At 34.2% G+C, this 16627-nt stretch overlaps 1 protein-coding gene across 3 annotated transcripts in view; it reads right to left on the bottom strand.

The window, feature by feature from the left end:
• Positions 1–16627, bottom strand: part of LOC131675478 (RING finger protein 207-like) — a 563120-nt gene that overhangs the window by 160734 nt on the left and 385759 nt on the right. For all 3 annotated transcript variants that reach the window (XM_058954473.1, XM_058954472.1, XM_058954474.1), the window contains exon 7: positions 9929–10229. In XM_058954473.1, the coding sequence (XP_058810456.1) occupies positions 9929–10229 (301 nt within the window). The remainder of the gene's footprint in view (positions 1–9928; positions 10230–16627) is intronic.

Here is a 16627-nt window from a genome sequence, read left to right as displayed (position 1 = left end):
TTTCCACTTTTCAAAACAGTCCTGGAACTCACTTTTAGGGATAGCCTTAAGTACACTCGTTGCATTGTTTTCAACCGTTGTTTTGTCATCGACTCGGTGTCCTTTGAGGGGTTGTTTTAGTTTTGGAAACAGTCAAAAGTCACAAGGGGCTATGTCGCGACTGTATGGAGGTTGTCGAAGCAATGCGATATTGTGTTTGCTCAAAAACTGCTGTACAAGATTGGACGAATGCGCTGGCGCATTATCGTGATGGAGAAGCCAGTCATCACTTTCCCAAAAGTACGACCGTTTCCTTCTTACTGCATCACGCAAACGTTTAAAAATTTGAACGTAGTATTCTTTATTGATTGTCTGACCTGTTGGTGCATATTCGTGATGTACAACATCTTCACAATCGAAAAAAACAATCAACATTGACTTAACATTGCTCCGACTTTGACGTGCTTTTCTTGGTCTTGGCGATTCAGAATGCTTCCACTGTGAAGATTGTTGTTTTGTCTCAGGATCATAACCATAAACCCATGATTCATCACCTGTAATAACTTTTCTAAGAACAATATCATCATTATTGACCATTTCCAGATTGTCCAGAGTGATTTCTAAGCGAATGTTCTTCTGCTCTGCTGTGAGCAATTTTGGGATGAATTTCGCACACACGCGTTTCATTCCTAAATTTTCGGTTAAAATTTCTGAAATGGTAGTTTTTGGTATCCCAAGGTCTTCTTCTAGTTCTTGCACAGTCATACGACGATCTTGTTCGATTGCAAGTCGCACCCGCTCAATATTATCTGCGGTTTTTGTCGTCGAAGGTCGGCCGGAACGAGAATCACTATCGACAGAAGTGCGACCATCCTTGAACCATTTATTCCACTCTTTTATTCATGTTTTGCTCATACACTCGCTTCCGAAGGCCTTTTGCATCATTTCAATTGTTTCCGAACTCGTTTTTCCGAGTTGAAAGCAAAATTTGATACCAATTCGTTGATCTTGTTTTTCAGTCATTTTTGACAATATCAAAATCCGACGAACGCGAAAAAGGCACTGTAAACAAAGACACGCTGCGCATGAACTATACGTCCGGCAGGTGTCTGTAAGTAACCAATAGATTCGTGAGGCTTTACTGTTGACGTTTCTGTCCGGTAGAGGTCGCTCGAACACTATGGCTCGAAGATATAAACGTAGGCCCGATACTTTTCGAACAGACTTCGTATATCGTAAAAATTCAATTGCTTTGTGACAAAATTTTGATTTTTCGAAATTAAATGTGATATTATGTTTTTCTGCTTTTTTAAATAATAATTCTAAATAGCCTAAATGTTCTTCAAATGAATCCGATCTAATATGCACATCATCCACAACTGTCAATAAGAATTCTTGTAAATCGGAGGTAATTTCGTTAAATGCTCTAATTAATGATGCTGAACTTATTTTGATATCAAACGTAGAAATATTCAATACGAATACTCGATTTAAAATCATGAAAGCTGTATATTTTTTGCTTTCTTCTAATAACACGAATTGCCAATAACTACTCGTTAAATCTAAGCTTAACACATAAGCGGCTTTTTTGTGCATCTTAATAGTACTTCATCAATTGAAGGTGAACACTCATAATCATCCTCAAGTTTATCATTCAATTTACGCGCGTCTAAACACAAACGAACATCACCGTTCTTTTTCAGTACGACGATCATCGGACTTATATAATTGCTTCTCGATGGTCGCATAATATTTAATTTTAACATTTTATTTATTTCTACTTCAACCTTATCCCTATAGTGAATTGGAACTGCATATGGTTTTGTAAAGAAGGGTTTATCGTCAATAATTATTATATTATAGACGTAATTCATGAATATATGTATTGATTAAACCTGGTTTTTTTGCAAAAACATTTCTATATTTTAATATCAGATTTTTCAATTTTTTAACTTGATCAAGGTTTAGTTTATTATGTGATTCAAGTTTAAGTTTAATTTTTTCATTTGAGATTTTGCATTCGTTATCCATATAATTTGTACAATCGAATAAAGATTTTGATTGCGATATAATTTGGTCATTTTCGCCATTATTATATTCTATTATGTTCAAAGAAGCATAATTCTTCATCTCTATACAATCATTATATGACAATTTTTCAAATTGATCATCTATTGATATTCTTAAAGATTTTTGCTTTGTATTAATAATCATATTTAACTTTCCTTGCGTATCTATTCCGATAATACATTGTTTTATTAATTTCAAAACTACTATAATTATTAAATTAGTGTTTATTTTACCTTTAAAAATAATTTGTGATACGGCGCTTGGGCACGGGCCCTTGATTAGCTCGTGGGAATTACCATTCCCCAAAACGCGTTAGATTTTAATCATTAGTGTCACAAATTCGGAAACGATACACGTCTTGCACCAAATTTAAATAGTGAATATTCTATTTCCTCTTCAATGTCTTCGATTTTTTTTTTCAACACGCTTAAACAAATATACTATATCCTTTTGTAACTTCGCATTATCGCGGTTCCAGTTTTCTATTTCCTCGTTGCAATTGTTCGTTTAATTTTGCGCTATCGCTAATTCCAATTCAAATTCGCGAATTTTATTACTTTGTTCCCTTACTGTATAAATCAAAGAGTTTATTTTCAACTTTTCGTCTACGTTTACACGTTGATTCAATCGTGATACGCTTTGCGCGATGAATTCGACTGTCGTTTGCCTAGTCATGTATATATTTTTTAAATGCCTATGTTTTCACAAATTAAAATCCCCAGTCCGTTTGCAATCTGTTTTGTTTACGTATAATTTCCTTCACTAACATGTCAATACGTCGCGTCAATACGCAAACTAGCCATTACAGCTAGCTAGAGTCTGGGTTTTTGTTTTGATACTCGTTTGTTTTTACTAAACAACCTTATACCTTCGAATACGAAGAAAACGTTTTTAACAATACTAAACGTAATTTTACCACCAAACTTTCGTCTTAAGCAATATTATATTATACAACGTATCCGGAAAAATAACATAAGCCGACAAGGAAAAAAACTCAAAACCAGACAGTACGTTCCCAAAGGTTTTTGGTGCGCTGAAACCGAATCTGACCTCAGAATTACTCCATCACCCTAGGTTTTCGAGAAATCCTAACCTAAAAGTTCAAAAAACACGATTTTTCACTATATTTCGCGTAGTATTACGTCGTAAGCCAATTTTATTTTAAAAAACGAGTAATGCTATCTCAAAATACTACTCTTACCCTTCAAACACCTTTTTTCAGATTTAAAAAATCTTTTGTTTCCATCGAGATATCGTAGATTGAATTTGAGTGATTTAGCGATTTCGTTACAGCACGAAATAGTGGCGATTTTCCGAATAAGGAGTTATAGTGTAATTATATGTTTTTTGGGTCACTGAATCCAAATTTAACGTCAGAATGACTCTATAATCTCAATTCCCTTAACCCTAGAGCCCCATAACCTGCGACGCTGTAACTCCTGACCGACATACCCCAATTTCCTAAACCCTCGAGCCCTTTAACCTACTACGGTATAACCCCCGACCCTCACACCCCAATTTCCTTAACCCTCGAGCCCTTTAACCTGCTGCGGTATAACCCCCGACCCTCATACCCCAATTTTCTGAACCCTCGAGCCTTTAACCTGCGAAGCTATAACCCCCGACCCTCACACCCCAATTTCCTCAACCCTCGAGCCCTATTACCGCGACGCTATAACCCCCAACCTTCATACCGAAATTCGCTACGCAGAATACCTCAAGCCTCCAAATTATATTTAACCCCCGAGCCCTGCAAGTCTGCAACCTCAGACTCCTTTGCCAGAATTTCCTCAATCAGCACTTCAAGCTGCTATCGTATAACCGTATGTCTCTACATTTCAAACCCTTCAATATCCAAGCCTTGTATTCTACGCAGCTTTCAATTACGCGTTTTAAATCTCATTTATTCAGTTTGTGAGTGTTGCATCTGAATATCTGCAACCCTACAGTTTTCACTTCTTTTTTTTATAAAAACGCTGTCGCTTATCTTGAAATAAACGTTTAAGAGATTTGCGTCTATGATGATCTGTCAATGTATCGTGTCGGTGTAGAGCCCAGCAATAGTCAGCCATCATGCTCTCATTCCATCTACCTTGATAATGTTCCTCTTTGTTTCTGAAATCTTGATGAAATCTTTCACCCATTTCTTCACTGAACGCCCCAACATTGTCCGGAAAGTATTCCAAATGTGAAAACAAAAAGTGTATTTTCAGGCTCATCAAACACCCTAATTTTTGATAATTCTGTAGCATTGTCGACACAATAATTTTGTATTTAGGGTCCCGGTGGTTTCCGAGAAAATTCTCGGTGACACTTTTGAAACTTATCCAAGCATTTCTCTCATTAGTCGTCATTATCAAGAGGAATTCATCATCTTTCATAAGTGCTCGAATGTCTGGCCCTACAAATATGCCTTCCTTAATTTTCGCTTTAAACAATTTAGGAAATTTGCCCTGAAGATACTTGTAACATTCGCCTTCCTTATCTAGTGCCTTGACGAATCACTTCATCAAGCCCAGTTTTATATGGAGTGGAGGTAACATGATATGTTTAGTATCAACAAGGTTCTCATGGACGACATTGTGTCCAACAACCATTCTGATTCTTTTCGTCCATTCTTTCCGAACCCAATGTTCTTCTCGTGCACGACTGTCCCAGAGACACAAAAAACAGGGGTGCTTCGTATTTCCAGATTGCAAACCAACTCATATATTGATCATCTTGAAATCGCCATAAACGAGCCATTTGTGTTCATTGTAATTGATTTTCTCAAGAAGGAATCGAAAGTTATCGTGAGACTCTTTCATCACAGTGGAATGAGCAATGGGAATAGCTGCATACTCATTCCCATTGTGCAGAAGTACTGCCTTGAGACTTTGTACAGATGCATCCATGAAGAGTCGCCAGTTCTCTGGATTATAACCTCCTTGCACTCCATATAAACTGATGAGATGCTTTATATCGTTGCAGTAAACAAGGTTATCCACGCAAGTAAAATATGGCCGAAATTTAATATCTCTCTTCCTGTAAATAGAAACTTTTGTCTCAGGTAATAAAAGATTTCTTTCTTTTAGTCTTGAAGCTAAGAGTTCTGAAGAATCTTTCGGAAGATTCAAATCACGGATCAGATCATCCAAAGAATTTTGGTCGAAAAGTTTGGGCTTTTCTGAGTCAGAAAAATCTTCTTCATTACTACTGCTGCTTTTGTCTGTTACCGGAACTTCTATTGGTTGAAGTTTTTTTGGCTCAGAATCAGAATTTTTTTTTCTTTCTATTTTTCCATACTGAGCTGCTGTAACACTAGAAACGTTCGGATAAAGGAGAGAAGCTTTGTTATTATGATTAAAACCTAAAGTATCACATTTACAAAAGTAACAGTCATCATGGTGATTTTTAGGTTCACGCCATATTGTTGGTTGGAGAACAACTTCGGTTTTAGTTTAATTTCAGTTTTTCAAACTTCGGCGACAGTCTTCACAAATATATTTAGGAACCCATGGTTTGTCTAAATTCTTCATAGGTGTCTCGTAACATTCATCAAACTGATCTTTAATGATATCAGTGATTGATCGACGAAGTCAAGCTACCTCAAATTTACCGCAGATATTACAAAAGGAATCGATTTTTCCTTTGCACGGAATTCTACATGCCGACATCTTTAATAACTTATAAGTTAATTGAAAATCACGAGTAATATTATAAACTTATTCTAATAACGAAATGGGTAAATATAATTAAATTTCTAGAAGACAAAGTAATAATAATGATCAGTAAAAGTACTGCACGCAGTGTTATATGAGAAATGATAGAAAGTATTTGATTCCAGTGACTTCTCCGTTAGCCTGCCGCTCAAACACGATCTCTAACACGGATGAAGAGTAGAACACAAAAACTTGGAGTTTTCGAGCAGTGTTAAAACTCGAATAATATTATAAACTTATTTTAATACCGGAATGGGGTAATGATAAAATTTCTGAAAAATGAAGTTATAATAAAAATCAATGAAAGTACTGCACGCAGTGTTGTACGAGAAATAATACCAAAAATTTAATTCCAGTGACTTATCCGTTAGCCTGCCGCTCAAACACGATCCCTAACACGGATGAAGAACGAAGCATAAAAATTTGTAGTTTTTGAGCAATGTCATACACGGTTATCCTCAAGTAAGGAAATGTAGGTCCTAAATGAATCTGATATCTGCTAACGTAGAACTTTCTTCATCGTTAGTAGACCAGAAAAATGTAAGATTAAAAATCCTAGCTGATCGATTTCGCAAGTTATAGACACTTGTATGTAAACGTAAATTGTACTTGTATACGTAAGTTGGATATGAATTTTCCTATCACAGACACAAATTCTTCTACCTTCTTTTACCGCAGAAATGACGTCTATCGTTGTTCCATTGACCCAGCGGTATTCCCCGTCCAACAAACCCGAATTTCTTTAACCCTCGATAGGGCCGGGAGTTATAGCTTCGCAGGTTAAAGGCTTGAGGGTTAAGGAAATTGGGGTGTGAGGGTTGGGGGTTATACCGCAGCAGGTTAAAGGGCTAGAGAGTTAAGGACTTTGGAGTATGTCGGTCAGGAGTTACAGCGTCGCAGGTTATGGGGCTCTAGGGTTAAGGGAATTGAGATTATAGAGTCATTCTGACGTTAAATTTGGATTCAGTGACACAAAAAACATATAATTACACTATAACTCCATATTCAGAAATTCGCCACTATTTCGTGCTATAACGAAATCGCTAAATCACTCAAATTCAATCTACGATATCTCGATGGAAAATAAAAGATTTTTTAAATCTGAAAAAAGGGTTTTGAAGGGTAAGAGTAGTACTTTGAGATAGCATTACTCGTTTTTTTAAATAAAATTGGCTTACGACGTAATACTACGCGAAATATAGTGAAAAATCGTGTTTTTTGAACTTTTAGGTTAGGATTTCTCGAAAACCTAGGGTGATGGAGCAATTCTGAGGTCAGATTCGGTTTCAGCGCACCAAAAACGTTTGGGAACGTACTATCTGGTTTCTGGGTTTTTCCATTTTTTAAATTTTGTCGGCCTGTGTAATATTTACAATAAATCTTAATATTCTATCCTAATATAAGATTACACCCACAATGAGTTATGCTTCGGATCCTTGTTCAGGCATTAATTTGTAACTTATTATTGGTAAGTCGGCGTTGTTTGAGACCCGAAGTTCTCGCGGATTCAGTATAATGGACCAGGATAGTTAAATGGATTTCCGTCAAGCGAACGAACAGCCTTGTCGATTGCGTCGGGAATTTTTAAGTAACTGGATTAAGGAAATTCTTATATTTTGTATTATTATGCTCGTACGTATTACCGGTTAGAGTAATGTATCGGAGCACAATATTCTAACTGCCTCCATTTTGGCCCAATAGGATAGGATATTTTACGATTATTTAAACGTGATTCTTCTCGTTTAATGACGAAGTCTAATCGCACGTTAGCAGAGTAATCCACCATCGCTGGGATGGCCAAAATGAGAGTACGCCACCAAGCTCGTCCGCTCTTATATATACTATCTTCGCGTGCGATTCTTATTTACATTTTTCCCTAAGCCTATTATAAATCTACGAACTACGGCGGATCGTTGCTGTCTTAATCGTATGTTTGTATTACCTAGTTTGTCTGAGTGTATGTTACAAGACCAAGCCGAAAGGACGCAAGAATATTAAAAAGTTAGTCTAATTTGAAAAGCGTGATCAAAGTGGCCAAATTTAAATGGTCCAAGAATAAATGTGCGCGCAAAGTTATCAGTTCTGCTTTCAAAAAAGCTCGTACAACCGATAAAAAAGCCGGTGGAAAAGCAAACATCAACGTACCACGAATTCTGCCAATACAAACTAAGATGGGTAAAACTTTGTCCTTCCTTATACCATTTTTGCAGGCCTGAGTGCAACTGATGCTCTAGCTGGCAGCACCGCGGGAATCGCAAAAGCTGTGAACGATGCAAGATCTGCAAAACAGTAATTGAAAGAGAAAAAGAGATACAACAAAACGACAGAGGCCATTACTCTGGGAAACAGTTTGTATCTCAAACCTTATAAAAAAGGCTATGAACTTTATCTTAAACCTTATCTGGAATGAGGTTTAAAAAAAATGTTTCAAATAAATCTACCGGATAGAGCCCTCACAAACACTGGCTTGATGAAGTATGCAAAAATTTTGAATATACCAAAGTTTCGGGGAGTCTTCATGAGAAATGACTTACTGAGTTTTGAACCATATTATCACGAATTAGCTATAGTCAATATTGATGACGTTATAGGAACAGGGACGCACTAGGTGGCTTATCGGAAAATCGGAAATAACGTCGTATATTTTGTAGCTTTAGAGATCTTAAGCCACCTGTTGATTTAAAAATGTATCTTGGTGATATCGAGATCAAATACAATACAAAGATATATCACAATACTTATGTATATATTTATGTAGATATTTATAGATTTATATAGATATTTCAATACTTATGTATAAGGTCATCTTTGTTTACAGTTTTGTGTGAGGTATAAAAGTTAAGGCAATGTGAAAATATTGGTAGTCATGTTCGGACAGTCATAGAAGATTCTTTAACTCTAACTCTCTCAGGTAATTCTTCACAGTTGAAAACGCACTATTTCTCACCAATCGAACTATCATAGCATAAACATTACAAGTTGGGCTTAGTCGAGGTCCTAACGTTCAACTCAATACCTAATACTGACGCACATAATAATAAATTTTACGTCGCATATCAAGTTAACAACATATCTGTCTAGACCTACGAGATCGACGACATTGATAAATTTCTTCGTAGACTTGTGAAGCGTCTCAGCACTGATAATAATATAACATTAAATTTGAAACCAAACAACAACACCTTGCATTGTACAATCAAGTGTTCTGAACTTGTCGATTTTCGACCGTAGAATTCTATTAGACGATTGTTGGGTTTTTCATAACGTATATTAGAAACTAACGTTTCTCAAAACTCTGATCTTCCCATCAGTATTCTCAATGTGAACGCCGTAAGAGTCCAGTGTAACATAACCGCTAACGCTTACTTGAACGGAAACATTGTTCACGATATTCAAGAATTTTTTCCGACAGTACCGCCTTGATATAAAATTATTGAAATTCCCTCTCACGAAATTTATCTTCCAGTTACGAAAAAGTCTGTAAATTATTTACAACTATGCATCATTGATCAAAATGGAAATTTAATTAAATTTTGTGCTGAAATCATAACCATCAGATTACACTTCAAAATCCCATGATGGGAATTGTTTATAATTCAAAGAGTGGTAGGAGCTATATAAGCACTAAAAAATACAAACTCTCCATCAGTTGTTATTGATTAAGATCTCCAAAAATATATATAGCTATAAAAATATGTTTTCTATATAAAACAAATGTATTGGCTACTAGTGATTTGTACGAGCTGAAAGCACATGAATTTAGTCGAGCTTAAGCCGTGTTGGTAAGTTGCTATTGTACTGTAAATCAACAAGTTTTGGAATTGCATGAAGCTTTACTTATATCGTTTTCTACACGATGTTTTCATTTTAGGATTATAAAGTCAAAGTTTTATTTAAACGAAGAAAACAAATAAGTAATAGAATAAATATTGATAATTTTGAATATAAGTTCCTTTCTATTAAATAAAATATCATAAATTTATCAATCTTTATTAGTAAATTCATATTTTAGTTTAAAGAAGACCTTGAGAGATACTTATTTGGATTTCGCTATTATCATACATAAATATTAGAATAAATCAAAAGCGTTGCATATAAAATTTTAGGTACAATCCTTAGTTGAATGATAATATCAGATAAAAGTCTGATTATCTTATGAATAGGAATAATTTGCTTACCTCTATTGTATGAACTATTGTCGATAACTGTATGACTATTTCGAATCTGCGAATTGGGTTGTTGCGGTTGTTGTAGGCGGCATTCCTTGGTTGGCGAGGAATGAATCGGTTCTTGAATTTGTAGTCGTGCAAGATGGTCAAGTAAAACTTGAAGGTGTTGGTGGTTAGTAACATCTGAAGCAGAAGTGTTTGCTTCGCCAGTATTTATACCAGACGTAAAAGACTTTATAAAAGGTTCAAGTTGTTGTGCAAATAACTGCAACTGCTTCAGTTCTCCTTTTAATGATAGAATATCGTTCATCTGCAAATGTTACCATAAGATATTTCTGAACTATTTCATGAATAAATAATAATTAATTCGCTGCTATCTAACGTATAATTATCTTGAGAAAGAATGGAGTTAAAATAAATTTTAATTATAATTATCTTATATGAATAAATCAGAATACAATTAAAAAGTTCAAATTATGTACTTTCTAATTTTTACCTTAGAATTTATCAAGACAATAAGATTTTAAAAATAATCTATTGATCGTAATTAGTTTTATAACGCAATTTTTATTTAAAAAAAATTTCAATTGCTCACATAATCTAAAGAAATCTAAATATAGCAGCGCAGAGTAGGCTGCTACAAGTTGTTGGGAAATTTGATCTGGTAGTAGAAGATCTACTTCTAACATATTTCATTTTAATAGGTCTTTGGAGGATGCTATATAGTCCAACTAGTAATTTTTGCAGCATCCTAAAATAGTAAGAGCGGTAATTCGAGATAACAAACAGAAAAAAAAAAGAAAAAATTCAAAGCTTACTTCAACCAACTACATCTGATTCTATTACGCCAATGTGTTGCCCGGCCTCTTCAGAGCGTGTGTATGTTGTCATCAAATAATAATCGTCGATTATTAACACGTTGAGCGCCACGCGTATTTCTAAAACAATCCCGTTCAGGCCACGATGGTTGACGCGGCCTAAACGGAAAGTCTAGTGTCAGCCACCGATGGTTGACGCGGCCTAAACGGAAAGTCTAGTGTCAGACACCGACGGCTGATGTGGCGATCAACGTGTTAAGAGAATAATAACATTTTTTAAGCACTCTCTTTTATTACTCCCTTATTATCTCTTAACGTTCGACGATTATGTGATCTAATTGACAATGTGCATACAATCTCATAAAGCCGAGCAACTCACCGGTAAAACGTATTCAGATGATATTTGTTTTCTTTTTCTTCATATCGTGACTCAAATTTTAATGTTAATTTTAAACAAATAGTAAAAACGGTAGCAGATGTGTTGGATTATAAAGAAATCAATTGTGAGTATCAATCATAAAAATTATGTGTATGTGTATCACTGTGTGTGTGTTGTGTGTCCGCATGCACGCGTATGTGTGTGCTTGCATGCGCGCGTATGTGTTTGGTCGCATGCATGCGTATGTGTGTACATGTGTATTTAATAGATTTAAAAGGAAATTTCTGGATCTTCAGAAGATAGATTTGAATGAAATTAAAAAAATCCCATATAAAAAATTAAAATACTCCTGTTTCAAAAATCTATCAAATAGATATAGTTTGGAATTAAAGAAGATTTATATCGGAAATATTGAAAAATTAAGTTTTTGTTTCATCCTTAATTACTTGAAATAAAGTCTTCCATAATTTGAAGGTTATCAAGAAAAATGCTTGAAACCAAATATAGTACATACACCGAGGTTCCAATTCTCTTGCGCTTTTCAGAGTAGTGCCAGGAGAATCAAATCTAATTAACTTTAGAGGGCAGAAAACTGAATAGTAGTCTATGAACGGGTAGATAGTATAATCAGTTCTTGTCTTGTACTTGGCTCTTCAAGTCAGTAATGAAGCGTTAAGTAAGTGAATAACTCGTAAGAGAGATTCAGAACATCGCTGTACTTTCGAATAATTGTAATTCGTTACCATTTAAAATACGTTGTTCAAATGTAGCGAATTATTAGAAAGCCGTTTATAAATTTATAAATTAAATTTTCAGTAAATTATAATAATAATAATTATTATTATCAAATATCAGATTAATTTTTAATCAAATCTTTTTTGAAAGTACTCATAATTTAGAACAGTTGAATATTTTTGAACCTAAAATTTTTTCAAACTGATAGATTTATGCAACTGCGTTTCTTTCTTTTTCTCTGTTACTTATTCTTAAGGGGACCTTTCAATATGACGGGTTGAAAAAATCGATTTTTTTTTTTGCATTTTTCGATAGTATTTACCTCCAGAATTGATGTCCCACAGGCGGTTTGGTCGAATTCTACCTTATTGACCGATTTTACTGCTTCAAAAGTGAGAGCGTACCGCGTTCGCTACCTGCACGCGTTTTTCTCAAAACCACTTTATTGTAACTGGCGTGCACGATAACTTAAGAACGGTTGATCGTATCAGTAGTATAGCAATGTATGTATGGGGTCTGTAACCCTTTGGCTCCACCGGGCTTAACCCTTTGCCCCCCTGGCTTAACCCTTTCATGTTAATAATAATTATTATTGTTAACAATTAATATTAACAATATTCGTGGGGGTCCCTGGTTTAACACTTTGATTCCCTGGCCTCTAACCCTTCCATGTTAATTATTATTATTAATATTAATAATTGTTTTAAATTTTTGAGGAAGGTTTCTAGGGCTCCTAGTCCCTAGGGCTGATAGTCCCTAGGGACCCTATACCTAGTGCTTTCAGTCTAATTAAATTTAAATGTTTTTTTTTTTTAAAGTTATAAATATATATTATTAACAATTTACTTGCTACATTGAGAATGAAACGAATAGAAAATAGCGACGATTTTTTGAAAAAAATGAAGAAACAGACCGGAGAATCGAACCGGAGTCCTCTGGGTTGGCAGGCTAGCGTTCTACCACTAGAGCCAATGCCACATGTACCTTGGAGGATGCATATTGTGTATATTAGCTACACACGTATACATTTCGTATAGGGCCTGAGCGTGCGGAGGAGGAGGGGAGCGCATGCTGTCTATAGTTCTGGCCTGATGGGGATGCGCTACTATAGTAGTAAACGCATGCTCTCTCTTTCTCTCTCTCTCTCTCTCTCTCTCCTTCGCTCTAACTCAGCGTGGACCATAGTGCGTGGAGGAGGAGGGGAGCGCATGCTGTCTATAGTCAATACGTGCTCTCTCCACGAAGGGAACTGTTTTCGTGAGAATGTTAGAGACTACGAATGCAGTCGCTCGACTGACACCTCCTTGAGATGTTCCTCCTAAATATCTCTGCTAGGAGAGAACCTTATTCCCATCCGTTCACCCTTACTTACAATCGTTATGATTATTTTACTATTTAAATAAGCACATATTTATTATTTATTTAATATTTATTATTTTTAATTATACATTGAATAGAGTACACTTTGTCTATAATCTTTATGTTCAGTGTCTGATATAGCTATTTTTTAATATTCAGGTGAATTTTTATATGAATTATAGTCATCTGTAAATCTTTCGACTGTGTCGATCCCTTTTGACTTTGCTTCTTTTTGTCTTTCCATCATCCAATCGTGTATCTTTTGTGTATTTACTGCAGCACATACTATATTCTCGCGATTTTGACTATGATATATGCATGATGGTTTAAATTTAAGACTTAAATCTTCCAATCGCGGACATCTCATTTCAGTTTCGATATCTAAAATATTTCTGTAATTAAAAAAAAAAACTAATTAAATTCGAATTTAGAATTTTGTACTATTGTATATTATTTGAACCTACTTTTCAGGAATAATTTTTTTGAGCCATTGCTTCCTTTGTAATCCTTTCACATAAATATTTCTACAATTTTGTAAATAACTACGTATAGTACAATTTAAAAAATTATATGGTAAAATACCATTTCTCCATAATATACCTATAAAATTGATTATATTAAATATTTCAAATAAAATCATTGTTAATTACTGATAATAAAAATAAATACCAAGATGATGTAATTCCAACCACTTATTAACACTTTGATATTCAATAGACAGTTTGAGCCAATGATATGGAGGTTTAAAAAGTAGTACTGTAGGTGAAGTATTAGAACATACTGGTAAATAGGCAAACTTCTTACAAATAAAAGTATTATTAGGACTCTGAAAGCCTTGAATATCTAAAATATAGTCCATCTTAGAGTATAAATCCCATTATTCTCTATAATATGTGAGCTGAATCGTATCTCAAAGCAATAATGACTATATTTTTATTCTGATTGTAGGCAGCGCCCTCAGTTTGCTGGCAGCGCCCTCAGTTTGCTGACAGCGCCCTCACTTAACCTTTAAAAGCCGCTTTGGCCTAGCAGAAGAGCGCAGTCTCTCGAGACAGCCTGCGAGCTAAGCTTGCCTTACCTTACGCCATTTGCAAGTAGTTCCTCAGTAGTTAGTTGAATCCTTATTGATTTGTTAAACAAATCAATATTCATTACTAACTGAGAACAAGTTCAATTTAGAGCTGTTCACTACCTTTTCCATCCTTTCATCATAATAATCCTTTATACAACTATAGACAAGTGACTGTACAAGACAATAAAAACTAGATAACTAACAACATGACTTCTATTGCCTATTTTGAAGAAACAATTAAAAATTTATGGAAAGCTTATAACCATTCGAACGATTTAGATATAGACAATTGTATTAGATGGAGAAATCTAACAGTTAATGCTATAATTTCAATTAATGAATTTATGAAACGATCTGATTTAAGTAGAGCAATTCGACAAAGGTGTCAAACTTGTGCTTGTCATTTGAATTCTATTGAAGTCAATTTAAGTAAAACTATAAAAGTTGGTGGAAGTATACAACCATTAACAGCTATTCAGGATGAAATTCTAGGAGATGGAGTTGTTTGGAGACCAATTCATTCAGCCTTTGAAAATCGAATTAGTACAGTCTGTATAGTTAATCAGCATCATTTAGATATAAAAACATTTCTAGTTGCCGCAAATTAACTATTATAAATTAAAATACCTCAATTTCTTGCTATCCATAATAACTTAAAAATAAATACAGAAATGGCATCACAATTTATCATAAAGAAAAATCAAGAAGAAGATATTCAAATCAATTATTTCAACACAGAAAATGTTTGCATTTATAAGACTACTGATCTTGATAGATGGTTTCAAAATAACGTTAAAGATATTATACTTAAACAAATCGAAGAATTTCAAGAAAGAGACTCAGGCTGGTCGTTAAAAACTATTGTCGGTCTCACTATTAATATAAATAAGTATAATCCATTTAAACCATGCTCGTATATACCATTACCGTCAAGCATAGATAATAAAAGAGCCTGTGTTAATGTTAAAAATGAAGACAATTAATGTTTTAAATGGGCTATACTTTCATGCCTTCATCCAGTTGCAAGAAATCCAAACAGAGTAATTAAGTACGAGCCCTATGAGAATGAACTGAATTTTGATGGTATAAGCTTCCCTGTAAAAATAAAAAGTATATCTAAATTTGATAAGTTGAATAATATAAGTATAAATTTATATATACTAAAAAAATATGGATCGAAATATGAAGTCTCACCGTGCTATATAACGAAATTAAAACAAACTAAACATGTGAACTTACTCTTAATACAAAACGAATATATTGATGAAAATGATACTAATAGACCACGAATATCAATAGATGATGAAAAATTCAAATTAGAAACTCACTACGTATGGATTAAAACTTTATCTGCTCTCCTTCGTTGACAAGTTACTCAACATACTGAAAAAATTTATCTTTGCGAACGTTGTCTTCATTATTTTACTAACAAGGAAAATTTGAAATCTCATGAAGTTGACTGTTCCAAAATAAATAAGTGTCGGATTAATTTACCTGACGATGCTACTTTAGAATTTAAAAATTTTAAGCATAAAGAGGAAGTTCCATTTATTATATACGCTGATTTTAAATGTCTGTTAAAACCTATAGAAGATTCGAATAGAAATCTCAATGTTAAGAGACATAGTTTCCAAGAACATGAAGCCTATAGCATTGGATTATATGTAAAATGCCATTATGATGATAGTAAGTCGATATATAAGTCATATAGAAAAAAATTAAATGAAGACGAATCACCAGCATTATGGTTTATAAAACAATTGAAGTCCCTAGTGATTGAGTTAGAAAAGATATATAATAATGCAATAAAAATGGATTTATCATTTATTAATAAACAGACATTCAAAACGGCAAGAAGGTGTCATATTTGCAACCAATATTTTCAAGATAACCAAAAACGAGTTCGTGATCATTGTCATTTAACAGGAAAATTTAGAGGTGCAGCTCACAATCATTGCAATTTGAATTATAAAAATACTGCTTTCATACCAGTCGTATTTCATATCTTTACAGGCTATGACTCACATTTTATTATAACAGAATTTGCTACTAACTCAGAATTTGAAGGAAAGATCTCTGTTCTCGCTGAAAACAAGGAGCGATACATATCCTTCACAAAAGAAGTTGCAAACAGTCGAATTAGCTTTCGTTTCATTGATTCCTTTCGATTTATGCCTACATCTCTAGATAAATTAGCATGTTATTTACCTTAGCTAGATATTGTACAGAGAGAATTTCAGAAAGATAATTACACTTTAGAACAGATTAATTTACTCAAAAGAAAAGGAGTTTTCCCATGTGAATACATACAAAATTTAAATAGACTAACTGAGACAGAGTTACCA

The sequence above is a fragment of the Phymastichus coffea genome, unplaced genomic scaffold, assembly GCF_024137745.1.
Source record: "Phymastichus coffea isolate CEN01 unplaced genomic scaffold, Cenicafe_Pcof_1.1 PCOF00023, whole genome shotgun sequence".
Taxonomy (NCBI): domain Eukaryota; kingdom Metazoa; phylum Arthropoda; class Insecta; order Hymenoptera; family Eulophidae; genus Phymastichus; species Phymastichus coffea.
Note: the sequence above shows the minus strand (reverse complement) of the source record. Positions and strands in the feature narration are given on the sequence as shown.